At 45.3% G+C, this 13,672-nt stretch overlaps 2 protein-coding genes across 5 annotated transcripts in view; one reads left to right on the plus strand and one right to left on the minus strand.

Annotated features, from left to right (window-relative positions):
- Window positions 1-2,779: 2,779 nt before the first annotated feature.
- Window positions 2,780-9,379, minus strand: LOC116656759. 2 transcript variants are annotated; one of them, XM_032457048.1, is made up of 3 exons: window positions 8,209-9,379; window positions 6,980-7,147; window positions 2,780-4,744 (listed from the first exon to the last, which is right to left on the minus strand). In XM_032457048.1, the coding sequence occupies exons 1-3, from the start codon at window positions 8,896-8,898 to the stop codon at window positions 4,643-4,645; spliced, it is 960 nt and encodes a 319-aa protein (XP_032312939.1). In that variant the 5' UTR covers window positions 8,899-9,379; the 3' UTR covers window positions 2,780-4,642. The 2 variants fall into 2 exon arrangements, with proteins under 2 accessions (XP_032312939.1, XP_032312940.1); XM_032457049.1 differs by lacking the exon at window positions 6,980-7,147.
- Window positions 6,340-13,672, plus strand: part of PITPNC1 (phosphatidylinositol transfer protein cytoplasmic 1) — a 217,164-nt gene continuing 209,831 nt past the window's right edge. Inside the window, exon 1 of one of the 3 annotated variants that reach the window (XM_032457045.1) lies at window positions 6,340-6,930. Coding sequence is in view for 2 of the 3 variants with exons in the window: in XM_032457046.1 (XP_032312937.1) it covers window positions 8,171-8,218 (48 nt within the window). In the remaining variant the exon portion in view is untranslated. Of the gene's footprint in view, window positions 6,931-7,277; window positions 8,219-13,672 lie in introns of those variants that run through there. The other 2 variants (XM_032457046.1, XM_032457044.1) reach the window with 2 other exon arrangements.

The following is a 13,672-nucleotide window of genomic DNA, read 5'->3' on the forward strand; positions in this document are numbered from 1 at the left end:
GTTGTATTGCTGTTGTCTAGGGTCCCTGTTACATGATGATATCTTCCTCCTCCTCAGTGATTGCGACAATCCAAAATTCCTTACAAATTTCTAAACCACACACTAAGAGCCAGTATTGTTGAGATGCACTAGGGTAAGATGTTTTCTGGCTCTGTGTTTGGTACGCAGTTGGTCTGACTATAGTAGACAAAAGAATTTGGAGATCTACACTTTGTGTGAAGAGTTTGAAAAGACAAAAAGTAACAAAGATGTAATGGAGTAAACAGATTTATAGTTTCCAGACTCAGAAAAATAAGAGTGTGAGGGGGTCTAAGAGGCAAATAGGTGGAGAAAAGTCTAGTTGACTCCACCCCAAACTGAAGCCCTTGCTTGCTAGACTTGGAGGTAAGGAAATGAAAGCAAATTGAAATCTAAGGAAAAGCTTTCAAAGGAAACAAAAAATTAAAGTGAAGCAAATAAAGAAGGAAATCGGTTAAAGTCTGAGCACTGGCCAGAGAAAATAGGTGAAAGTATTGTATTATAGACAGACTTTTTATAAATCTATTATTTGAGTCTGAGATTAAATTTGTGGCTTCATAAGAAAGAATTTGATTTCAGAAGAGAAAAATTGGCAGTGGAAAAATAAGGCATCTAAAAGGTAGAGAGAAATACTGATCAGAAAAATTTTATTTGGAAAAAATCGTGATAATGTATATTACAATACTAATTATAGAAAATAATGTACCATATATTAATTACTATATTTGGCATATATTTTTTTCACATTTGGCATTTCTGGCACTTTCAGCTTCTTGGCTGTGCACATTATCTGACCCAAATTTCCTGCCTTTGTGAATTGAACGTTCTAATGGCAGGAAGACAAAATCAACATGTAAATATGTACCAGGGGTTTGGTGTTTGGGAGGTGGTCAAGGAAGGCAAGTGAGCCAAGACCTGAAATAAGAAAGAGGGTCTTGCAAGTAGCTGGAAGATGAAGATTCCAGGCAGAGACAGGAGCAAGAACCCTGAGCTGAGAGCAATCAGAATCATGCCTGGTTTGTTTGAAGACCAGAATGAGTAAGGGTGAGAGTTACAAGAGCTGAGGTTTAGGCAGTTTGGCCATTAGAAGGACTTGATTTTTAATCTGAGTGAGATAGGGAGCCAATGGGGCTTGGGGCAAAGGAGTGGCATAAGCTGGTTTACATAGTAAAAGAATCACTCTGGCTGCTTGCTGTGTGGTGACAAGGTTGGGCAGAAGCTGAGGGGCTAGTTAAAACGTTATTGCAATAATCAGGGGGAAAATGATGGGGTCTTGGATGAGGGTGGAGGCAGTAGAAGTGGTAAGAAGTGGCTAGATCCTGGATATAATCTGAAAATAGAGCTCAGATAGGACTTGTTGGTTTTGAGGGGAGAAGGGTCAGACATGCCTGCAAGAATTTTGGCTTGAATCTCTTTAAAGTTGGAGTTGCTGTTTACCAAGATGGAACCAATTTGGGATGCACAAATCAGAGGGAAGAGGTTGGGGGCCGGTTTTGGATATGTTAAGTTCGAAGTGCCTATTGGATATCGGAAGTGACAATGTTGAGATGACAAGTAGATGTACCTGTGTCAAATTGAAGGGAGTCATTTGGGCTAGAGATTTGAAGTTAGGGAGCATTAAATATTGAAAGTCACAGGGCTTACGTTACAGAAATCTTCCTGAAATGTGTGTAAAATATTTGTTTGTGAAGTATTTGTTTTTATAAATTGCCTGTTTTAAAGGCAATGGGAGAACTTGATTTTTCCAAATCTGTTGTGAATCATTTTGTAAAGAAAAATATACTGTATTTTATCTTTTGAGTAAATCTGTTAGTCTTGTGTTGGAATTACTTCACGTCAGGTGCAGTTACATCAGGTGAATAAAGTCCTACCTGAATCATTATATTCATTTACTCTTGCGGCTGTAACAAATAGCCATGAATTTAGTGGCTGAAAACAACAACGATTGAGTCCCTCGCAATCTAGAGTCTGGAAGTCTGCAATCAGTGTCAGTGGGCTGAAGTGAAGGTATGGCAGGGCCATGTTCTCTCTGGAGGCTCTAGGGGACAGTCTGTTCCTTGCCTCTTCCAGCTTCTGGTGGCTGTGGACATCCCTTGGCTAGTGGCTTCGTCACTCCAGTCTCTGCTCTCATGGTCACATTGCCTTCCCCTCTTCTGTGTGCATGTGTCAGATGTTTCCCTGCCTTTCTCTTACACAGATACTTATGATTATATTTAGGGCCACCAGATAATCCAGGATAGTCTCATCTTAAAGTCCTTAACTTAATCACATCTGCAAAGACCCTTTTCCCAATAAGGTAACATTTTCAGGTTCCAAGGCTTGGGACCTGATATCTTTGGGGGCCACTATTAAGCCTAACTATAGTCATCTAAGCAACTTCTAAACTGGGGTTTTCATATGAATGGTTACATACTGTTAATTGCAAACATAATCCTCTCTTCTCTCTGGAAACATTTAAATGTTCCACAAAAAGTCAAATTCCATGACGTCTCTGTGGCACTACATAGCTAAGAAATACTATTTCTGGATTTGTGTTGACATCATTTGATGATATTAGGTCAAATAATCTTTGGCATTAAAGAGCTGCTATAAGTTATGGTTGCACAGTTGCCTCCTCTTTAAGGGCAGGCACTCAGGATCAAGGACAACGTCTTTTTTCATCACTAAAATTTCTCTCCAGTCAGTATAGGTTACATTCTCTCATAATTCATCTCAAAATATTCTGACCTTTTGCCAATTTCTGTAAAAATAGACAATGCAATAAAAAGTGAAACTTTGACAACATTTATTACTAGCTCATGTATTAAAAAAAAAAAAAAAAGACAAAACCGTACATTTGGCCATGGAACATACAGGTTTTTTTCCTACGTGAGGCAATATATGCTACATCATTGTCAATTAATTTTTATTTTATGAGCATTTACTGTACAGCTATAAGCAATTACACATCAAAGGCATTCTCTGTATTTAACAGAGGCCTGATAAATGGGTCTACACATAAGAATTGCCTTGGGACTTGCTTTGTGTAGTTTTATGAAGAATGAATTTAACATTTGCTTAGTATCTAACAAGGTCAGACATACAGGTGTTAAACACAAATACACACACAAAGAGGCATACCTAGACATAGACTTTGCTGGAATTAAATAACATTTGAAAAAAAAATTAACTGCAAAGGATAACATTTGATTTTCTAAAATCACCCTTAAAAATAGGGTGGGCATGTCAAAAGGACCCAGGAACCAGCCTGGAAGAGCCACCAATGACCAAAGCTAGAACAATCTAAGCAACAAAAATAATGTACTAATGAATTATAACTCAAAGTACAGAGGAAATATGCATGAGTCCCCACTGATATGAGTAAGTAATTGAATGAATACACAAATGAGGGACAAGGGACAAATCTTGCAGAATACCACACTGTAAATGTAGACACTCTCCCCCAGGAGGTGGGGCTCACTTCTGCTCCCTTGGGTGTGGGCTGTGCCTAATGACTGGCTTCCAAAGAACAGAGTATGCAAAGAGAAAGATAGACACTTCACAGTGGAAATACTTGGCAGACATTGCCTTAATCAAGTGATCGATGTTAGAGTTAAGCCCTTTATCAAGGGCTTTGCTAATAGAAAGCATAGCATGGGAATGAGATGTGGACACTGTATATCACAGTGATGTAACAGTTTTCTTTTATTCCTTGCCTCCTTAGCCCTAATTTTAACAAATTGAAAGTCAGTCTCTTCAAAAGTTTCTTTCAAGCAGCTAAACATTTAGATAACATTAATGAATGTCACACTAATGTAGTAGTTCTCCACTGCAGGAGTTCCCCCTTACATACCCAGCCCCATATTTGGCAATGTGTGTGGGTGGGGAGGGTTGCTACAGATAGTCAGTGTGTAAAGACCAGGGATGCTGCTGAATCCTACAGTGACCCCCCCCCCCAAACAAAGAATTATCTGTCACCAAATGTCAATGGTACCAAGGTTTAAGAACCCTGAACTCAAATATGCAGACATCTAATAGGCCTTTATCAGGTATCTACAATACCTCTCACACCAGGCTATATTTTCCAGATGACACAGTAGGACATGGTCTGTCTCCTCAGGAAGCTTACCATTGTGTTGGGGAATTAGAGGAGAGGTGAAACACTTACAGTACAGTATATGACATTTTATATATAGAGGCTACCCTGGCATACAAACAAGAGCCAAAATGAATAGTCCAGATCAGTGTTCTGGGTTGTCTAGAAAGGTAAAGAGTTGTCTAGAATGGCTCTGTGTGGGGAATAAGACTCTCAATGAGCCTTGACACATTTCTCTTTCAAATTCTATTTAGAGGTAGGTCAGAACCTTACAGTTTTTTCTCACAAACTGAGAAGAGGTTTCAGTGTGAGGGAGGGGCGCATCATCCTTATTCCGGTGAGGATAGTGGGTTGAAAGGCTCCTCAGATGATTGATGTAGATGTGCACCGCCCCATCTCTCGTTCTGAGAACCCCTGCCTTCATAGGGTGTCACCCATGTGAGAATATATGCTGTCATAGACATGTGTCGGCTAATATTCTTTTCCTTTTGGTCGTGTCATTCCTCACTTGGAACTTTATTCTTCGTTTCTCTTTTTGCTCTTTGTGCCCTACCCGCACTTTTTAATATGTGATGATCGGTAACTGTAGAGTGTAGCATCCATGGTGATGATAGCAACACCTTCAAGGCTCTTTGGAAGTGGATGACTCCTCTGGTTGAAAAGAAACAAAGATTCAGTTCTCGACAGACTTGCTGACGAGGTGACTTAGAACATTGTAAAGCAACGTGTCTGACCAGTAGATGGCGCCCTACTCCCTTTGTGTGAATGAGTGATGAACGAATAGGCTCCCCCTTTGCCCTCCCCTCCCCCAAGCGCTGTTGTAGGGAAAACCAGTCGGTTCCCAAGTCCACATCTTTTATTTATTTATTTTTTCCGAATCGTTTAAATCCATTGTCTTTTCTTCATTCTCTTGTCTAATTCAGACCCTCTCCACGTGTCTCCTTTAGGATTAGAGTAATAACCTCCAGCCTCTGGGATCCTTCTATTCTAACCTATCCAACACACTGCCATCAGAATCACTTTCCAAAACACAGACTGTCAGTGCCCTGCTGAATAATGGTGTGTGTGTGTGTGTGTAGGTGGGGGGGGGGGTCGGAGCAGGGAGAGGATGGAGTGAGGGAGGACTCCCTGTGAAGACAGGGGCAGAGGCAGGAGCAGAAGGGTCAAGGTAAGTGGAAGCTGTAAGTTCAGGCCGTCTCTGGCCAACAGATTTTTCTCATTTGGCTGGAGTAGGCCTGGGGAAGGGTGGCGGGGCTACAGGGAAAAGGTAGATTCAGAACCTTGGTCCTCCTGCCGAGGAATTTTAACTTGCTCAGTAGGCCACAGAGAAGATGGCAGGATTACAGCTGTGCTTAAACAAAATTAATGTGACCAGGCATGCGGACTGAGTGGAAAGAAAGAGTTCAGTGAAGTCAGCTTATCAGAGGAGAAAGGGCAGAAACATATATGTGATAATTTGTAGTTTGTGAAATTCAGAGTAGTTCCTCAACCATAATATTCATCAGTAAAATACTTAGTTACAGAATCAATGTCAGGAAACATCTAGGAAGCCAGGAATATGTCCACATATCCTGATGTCCTGTGTGCATGTGCATGTGTGGCTAGCCAGGACATTCCCTAGCTGCCTCCGGGAAGAGCTTTGAGTGCCAGCAGTGAAGCCACTACACTTGTTTTCAAGTAGGAAGCAGAAAAAGGAAAAACAGCTTGCGCTTTCTCTGAGTATCACAGGCTTTCATGTGTTATTATTCAGCAGTACAGTGTCAGATTTAGATTTTCCACCTCGAGGAATTTGGTTTAGCTTTAATTAGTTGCTGTGAATGTTTCTGAGCCAACTCTGGGAAGCATTTCTCTAGAAAACAGTTTTCACTAGAATATAAGCTGGGTGGAGGGTGTCATTTTTCTATCAGCCTTTGTATCATGTTCACACAGTTATAAATGCTCTCCAGCCATCTGGATGATTTTAGCCACAGCCCACCATAGTTATATTGGTTAATTACTTATTACTCATAATTTAAAATACTGTAATGTTGAGGCCACCTGTAGCACCATCCAGAGTTCTGTGAGTAGTGGCAGGATTTTAGAGCACGAATATTTTTTCTGAGAAAAGATGATGCTTGCAGGTTCTTCTGCAAAGAGGCAACGGATGCATTTTTCATCCAGCAACTTTTCAGAAAAACAAGCTTAAAAATACCAGACAAATGAAAAACAGACTTCAGCAGTTACATGCAGCTTCCTGAGTAACTGAAGAATGTGCCTCTTGTGGTTAAAATGAGGGAGCTGTTTAATATGGATGAAATACCAACACTCCAGGCATTTTCATTGACATTTCACTGTGACTTTTTGAACTTAGGAGTGCTGACAGGAAAACTTCTTGCTGCCTGGCGAAGTCTGAAGTCAGACTGAAAGTAGGGCCAGCAGAAGTAAAAGGCTATGTCCAGTTCATGTTCCCTCTGGTTGTGTCTTTCTTTCTTTTTTTTTCTTTTCTTTTTTTGAATTTATGTAGGGTTTTTTTTTGTTTGTTTGTTTGGTTTTTTTTTAGTTTTCTTGGGAGAGGGGCGTAATTAGGTTTATTTACTTCTAAAGAAGGTGCTGGGGATTGAACCTAGGACCTCCAGCATGCTAAGCATGTACTCTACCATTTGAGCTAGACCCTCCCCCCGCTCTATTGTGTCTTTCTGTTCGGACTTCGTTTTTATTCACATTGTTGCACTTTCCAGTTTCTGAATTCCTGCTCTGCAACCAATTAGGAAACCAAGCAAGGATTTGTTCACCTGCTCCCAAATCTCATCGCCTCTCCAGCGCTGGGCTTGCTTGCTGGACCAGTGAAAACGCTCGTGGTAAGCATTTGTAAAAACCTTTCCTAAAGGTCAAGGAACACTTCTATACCTTGGTTCCAGAAGCTACCCAGAGTGGCTGGACAGAGCACTGCAGCAACTGGGGTACAGTTGAGAACAGATTCAAAGGGTAAAGGAGCCGAGGGGAGCCCCATTTTCCAATCCTCCTAGCGCCGGCCGGGCTCGGCACTCCGGGACAGCCCTGCCGTCTGGCAGCAACCTGGGAGAGACATGCTGTTTTGTTTAAATCCTCCACATTCTTTGCCTTTTCCCCATTGGCCGGATGGGGCTACCCTCCCCGCCGCGGCCGCTGCTGATGTCAGCCTCGCTCGCGGTTGCTCCTCCCGCACCCACCTCCCCGGCCCGAGGCACACTGCAGCTCGGCGCCGACTCTCCGGCCCCGGCGAGGTGGCTGCAAACTCGCGGGCACGCACGGCGCTCGGGGAGCCCAGGGACTCGGGGGAGGGGAGCGCGCGGAAGGCGCCAGCTTCCTCCCGCCCGCCCCTCGCAGCCTCGAGCAGAGGTTGGAGGAACCCCGGGCCCCAGCCACGCCGAGCTGAACGGCCGCAGCGGCGGCGGCTTCCCTTTTCTCTCCCAGGGAGCCCCGGAGCACCTCGCGGACCGGCCTTAAAAAGAGCTGGAAATCTTGTTTACCGCCCGGGGAGCGGAGCCCATCGAGCCTTTGTCTGGAAAGTCAGCATCTCTCGCTCCGGCTGCAATGTGTTCCTGGTGACACTAGCCTTGGGCAGACCGGCCGCGGCCGGAGAAGAGGGGAGGTCCGCCAGGTTCAGATCTGGTTTCGGAGGCGGATCGAGCGGGTGACTTCGGTGCATTCGTTTTAATTTTTGGAAATCTCTCTTTTTTCCCTCCCTCGCCCGCCTCCGGGCATATCCTGATCTGGCGCCCGCTCCTACTGCCCTGGGCTGCCGATCAAAGCGGTTTCCAGCGGGTCTCCTTCCCTCCCTGCCTGACTTTGCAACACCGCGATCCAGGCGGATCGACCTCCGCGAGGAAGGAGGCGGGGGAGCCGAGAACACTCGGACCCAAACCTTGACATGCTTTCGGGCGGAAAGGAGGAAGCCAGGAGCTGAGCGCACCGCCGGGGTTGCTTCGCTGGCCGGCTCTGAGCGCGGAACTCCAGGCGCCCTGCCCTGCGTCTGGGCGGCAGCCTTGTTGGTCTGGGGGCGAACCACCCCCCAACCCCCGCCGCTTCCCGCCCCGGGGGTCCGCGGCCGGCAGGACCATGCTGCTAAAGGAGTACCGGATCTGTATGCCGCTCACCGTGGACGAGGTAGGCGCGGCGCCGGGCCCGGCCTCGCCGGCTCCCGGCCCCCTGCCCCGGGTCGCTGCGTCCCCCGCCGCTGCCTCCCGGTTGGCAGGTCCACTGCGGACGGCGGGGAAACCCTTGTGAAACATTACCTCCCAAACCGGGAGGCTGGAGGGGGAGGAGGAAGGGGAGTTGCTGTTTCCACTTGTCACACCAGCAGGGAGGGCGGCGATGAGCTGGGCGGTGGACTCTAGGTGGGCTCCTTGGGGTTGCTGGGAATCAGAATGCGCCAAAAGGAGGGGGTGGCCCCCTCCCTCCAATGAGAAAATGAATAAAGCAAACCTAAGAGCCCCAGGTGCGTCCTGATAGAGGGGGCATCCCGTCCTGGTGTGGGCCCAGGCTCCCCTCCCGCCCTTCGCTAGAAGGTTGGGGTGCCGGAGAAGCCCTTTGCCATCGGAATCTGGAGGCCCTGGGCCCCGCTGGGAGCACCCCGGAGCCCTTGAGGGTGGTCCGTTTGGGCCCAGACCCTTTGCCATAGCCACCAGCCTGGGCGCCGCTCCCGCCACCCCCGCACATCGAGGCTCCGGGACCTGGCTTCGACCTTTCGCTAACCGCCTGGCTGGGAAACTTTGTGCGTGTCTTGTTTCTTCCGCCGCTAGGAGAGAGGTTTGCGGGCGAGCCGAGAGCGGCGAGGGCTGCGGCATGGCCACAGGGGGGCGCTCCAGCACGAGGGTGCGGGCCCGACCTCTGCTCTGGGGTCCCACCGCTGCAAGGAGAGCTTCAGAGGGGCGAGGGGCGAGGGGCGGGGGCTTGTCCTAGGCTCATCCTCCGCGCGCTTCTCAGGTTCCTTTCTCCCGATCCAACCCCCCTCCCCCCAGCCAGCAGCAAGCTCCATCATTCAGGAAATGATGACTCAGTAAGGATTATTAAGGCCCCGGGTTCCCTTTATTCCCCCTATGCCTCCCTGTCTTTTTGGTGATTTCACAGTTGCTTAGCGCCTGTCCAGGGACAGCGAGGGAGCCTGAAGCCAGTCGAGGCAGTTTGAAACCTACTAGTGTGGTTTGGTGTGGCAACACACATGACACCGGCGACCCAAACCGTATTTATATTTAAATACAGTGCACTTAATCTGCCAGATGTGTTACTGAGCCACTATGTGGAAGGGGCGAGGTGCTTTGGGAGAGAAAAAGGTATTTAACTAAGAACGTGGTTATGCTTCCAAGGAGCCTGCCTTCATTTGTCATCTGGAGCAAGTGTTAAGGCAAGACACAGATACAATCCAAGGCAGGATCAAAGCAGGTCTAAGTTTACAACACGTATCCCAGGGACACTGGCTGCCAAAGAGAGAGAGATCAGCCCCGACCCGAAAGATAAACCGAGCAGTTCGTTAGCTTTAGAGGAGAGAGCGTTTGAGCAAGGTCTTTGAAGGATGGATGCCGTGTGGGTAGGCAGACTGTGGAAATCAAGTGCAGAAGCAGCAACCTCTATATGGAGAATGGGGGAGGCGAATGAATGAATGGTTAACAGGGTGTTTCTAGAAAAGGTTAGATCTTGCCATCCCTGGACCGCTGATCTGGAGTAGTTCAGCTTGAAAGTATGTAAGCTTCTACTCCACCTCCTCCTAATGACTTTATTTACTGAGTGGAGTTTGGGATCTAGAGGCAATGCTGGTACTGCATGAACTGCCCCCAAATGCAGGTGATAGATACGAAGATAACCAGTTCTAGAGTCTTCTAAACTCCCGACAAAAGTTCTTTCTTCTGGTTGGTTCCCTCCTCAGGCTTTCTTGAACCCTCAGGCACTGCTCTTTCTCTTTTTTTTTTTTTTTTTTTTTGGTACTGAAACACCCACAACTTTGGGGTGAGGTAATCGCATTTGAGTGGTATAGGTGGAGGCCTTTCCTTTCTTAATTGGCAAATGAAATAGGACTCGACCTGTAATATAATGTATAATTGTAATTTAATTAATGTAAAATGCATTTGGACCAAAACATGATTCAATGTCTGTAAGGTCACATTCTGAAGTAGTTTTCTTCTTTGTTAGAGAGGCAGGGGTGCAGTTTAGACGGAAGTTTCAGATTAACCAAATCAGATGATGGATGAGGAATCTAGGCCCAGTTTGCCAGAGGTTAGACCCCTGAGTCTGAATGGTCATAAACCCCACAGTGTCCACCATCCACCTTTGCACTATGTCCTGACCTTAACACTGAAAAGTGGGAAGCAACTTCAGTGTCTTCAAAGAATACAATTACCTTCGACTTAGGTAGACTTTTGGAAGCCTCACTTTTGCTACAATTCGTGCTTTGCCTTGGGCCTGATCCGGCCTATGTGGAACCTTTCCAGGACTTGTTTCTGTTTTAACCACCACAGTTAATTAGTAGCAATGTCTATACTTTTAAAAATGAGGCAGATGCCCTTGTTTTGGAGAGTCGTCCAAAGAAGCAACACTATATGTCCATTCTTCTTCCCTGTCCTTATCCCATTTAACTCCTGGTAGAGGGGACTATAAGGGGAACTGTGTGTTATGTCCACATTTTGCAGATGAGTGAACTGAGATTCCCAAAGGTTAAATAATGTGCGCCAGGCCACACAACTTGACTAGTTAATAGTCAAGCCAGAACCCGAGCCATGGTAAAACCCGTTAGTATTTGTTTCTCCCTACTCTGATCTTTGCCTGTTACTGATATTTAATCCAGCAAAATGAAAAAAAAAATTATTGAAAACAGATAAAGTCAGCCCAATCAACTAAATGAAAAATCAAAGACCTTTTGAATTGATTACTGGTACTGGTTTCTACTATTTCTCTCACCTTATTTTAACATAAAATGTTCCCTGGTTCCAGGAAAGAAGAACAGCTCTAGGAGATAAAGCAAATAAAGCGGAATTACAGTATAGATCAGAGTGTTGGTGTTTTATTTTTTAGAGATTAATTTCAGAGTAAAGAATTATAAGAAGTAACATCTCATAAATTAATTTAATTAAAAAAAAAACCCCACTTCATTGGACTCGTCTCCTCATTTGCGTTCAGTGTTGTCTCTGAACTAAATATAACCCCATTGGAAAGTTCTAAACAGTAAAGGTCCCTGGGGACCAATAGCTGGCTATGAAGAGACAGTTATCATTGTCTTCATTTGAAACATTTGGTGATGTAGATTCCAGAATTTTAGACTTGGAAGGCCTATTAGAGTTGGTCTATAGTTGAACCATTTCATTTTGTGGAAGAGAAAACTAGCGCTACAGAAGGTTCTGTTCATGGCCCATCTCATAACCAAGGGCAGGGTCTAGTCCAGAACCTGGAGCAAAGCTCTTTTGCTACAGGCTAGGGGTTCCCCCATTTCTTCCCGCTCTGGGATTCCTTGCTGGAAGGAAATATTATTGCTAAGCCAGATGTGCAAAGCAGGATGCTAAGCTGTTTTCAGTTGGAAGGTGGCTTGGAAACTGACCTTTAGGGGTTATCAGCTGATTGGAAGGTGGCCAGGGGCCCCTCTTTGAAATTGCTTTTGTATAATAAGTCCACTGGTTTTCCTTAGATTGTATGTTTATTTGGGGTGGCTTTTGGATGTGTGACTCAGTGGAGTTTATGGTAGAGTCCAAGGCCCTTCCCTCCCAAGCCGCTCCTTGGTGCTGCCACTGGTCCCAGCATCCTGGTCACAAACTGCATCTTCAGGACTCTTTGGAGCACAGACTGACCACCCCTCCCTGACAGTAAGGTAAGCATCTTCCAAGAGCTAAGCACATCCTAATATGATCTAAGGCAGGAACTTTTTCTATTTCATTGCTTGCTTTGGTGTTAAAACACTTCCTGTTCCGACTGCATCAGCATTAATGTCTGGGATTTATTTGTGGTCTTTAGGGATTTGATACATAACGAAAAATAGAAACAATCCCCTCCCCTCCAAGAAAAGAAGAAAGAGAGAGAAAGAAAAGGAAAAAAAAAAAAAAGCCACCCAACTTTTTAATACAGAATAGTATGTCATTCTTTGCCCTGGCAGGGAGCCAGTACACTTTATCCAGGCTCCCCTGAGTCCCCAGAGAATTTTCTTGCGCACATTTCTGAGAACAGATTTGGGATCGGGGTGGTGCTGTCTCAGGAATGACATAAATGAGGATGCCAAAATACCCAGCAGTTCTCCTTTTTGCTCTGTTTCAAAGGATTTTTGTGAAATGCTTCTGGAAACCAATTGTGACAGAAATTCTTTAAGGAAAGAGATTTTTAGTTTGATATTTTAATTGATAGTTTCTGTACCAAGTGATAACCTCCTTGGATAATCTCATAGACCTTCTCCAGGGTTCCTCATAAACATAATTTTGGAAAGAATGAGCACTGTTTTGATTGTTTTTTGGTGTTTTCTTTTCCTTTTTCCTGACTGTTAGCCTAGTTGGGAGGCACCAAGGCCAGGGTTATGAGTGATTTCTGGGCAATTCTGTAGCCTCTCTTGCCTGATTCAGAGTCAGGGAAGAGCGTTCCTCATTGCTGCCCTGCTACCTCGCAAAGCTCCCTTCTCCATTGTAAGGGGCACGGGGGAAGTGGGGGGCAGGTTAATGGATCAGGACAAACCTTTCACCACTAATGGAACAGACAGCAAGGAGCAGATGCTGTCTTCCTGGCCAGTCAGTGGAAGTGACTTTGTGGAAGAAGGACACTGCGTTTCCCCTTTGATCTGGGTGTGAATGCCTGTCGCACGAAACTGATTCTGGGCCTTGAAAAACAAAGTGCATACCGTTGTTAACAAAACCCTAGTTAAAAGTGGGTAGTAATTAACTTTTTCTTTTCATTATAAAGGCATGGAGCAAGTTCATAAGGCTCTCAAAAATCAACTGAAAAACCCTGTATCTGATTAAGTGAGAATTACCGATATTTAGGGGAAAGCAAGGCATCTTTGTTTCAGAAAGTCTCTCATTTCAGGTGAATGGAGAATCCTATTTTTAATAAGTAGTTTTAAAAAATTAATATATTTTCAACACTCAACCTCTTCAATACCTCTTCCTTGCCCCAGAGTATCAACAAGGGAAGAGTGTGTTTGTGTATGTGTATGTGTGTGTGTGTGTGTGTGTGTATGTGTGTGTGTGTGTGTGTGTGTGTGTGTTTAAGGCGGAGGGTTCACAAAGATGTTTTGTTTTTTTAAATAGAAAAGTCTGTGCACAGTGACAGGCAGTAAATGTGTTTTTCAGGGGCAGCAATTACTGGGAAAGTACGTTGAGGTTCATTGCTTTAGCTGCCTGAGTGAGGCCACAGGTGCCCAGCTGGCCTGTGTGGGCCCTGGCCTGCTTTTTGTTGCCTTGAGGTCTGTATGGTCAAGTAACTCTGAAAACTTTTTCTGAAAACTATCTAATACTTCTGCCTCTGTTCAGAGAAAGAGACAGATATAGAAACCAGATGATTTCTAGCAAGAAGTCAGGAAGGTTTTACATATCTTTAGCAAATTCAGCTCACTGGAAGGGGAAAAAAAGAATTTCAGATTGCAGACTGCCAACTGCC

The sequence above is a fragment of the Camelus ferus genome, chromosome 16 (assembly GCF_009834535.1).
Source record: "Camelus ferus isolate YT-003-E chromosome 16, BCGSAC_Cfer_1.0, whole genome shotgun sequence".
In the NCBI taxonomy this organism is placed as follows: domain Eukaryota; kingdom Metazoa; phylum Chordata; class Mammalia; order Artiodactyla; family Camelidae; genus Camelus; species Camelus ferus.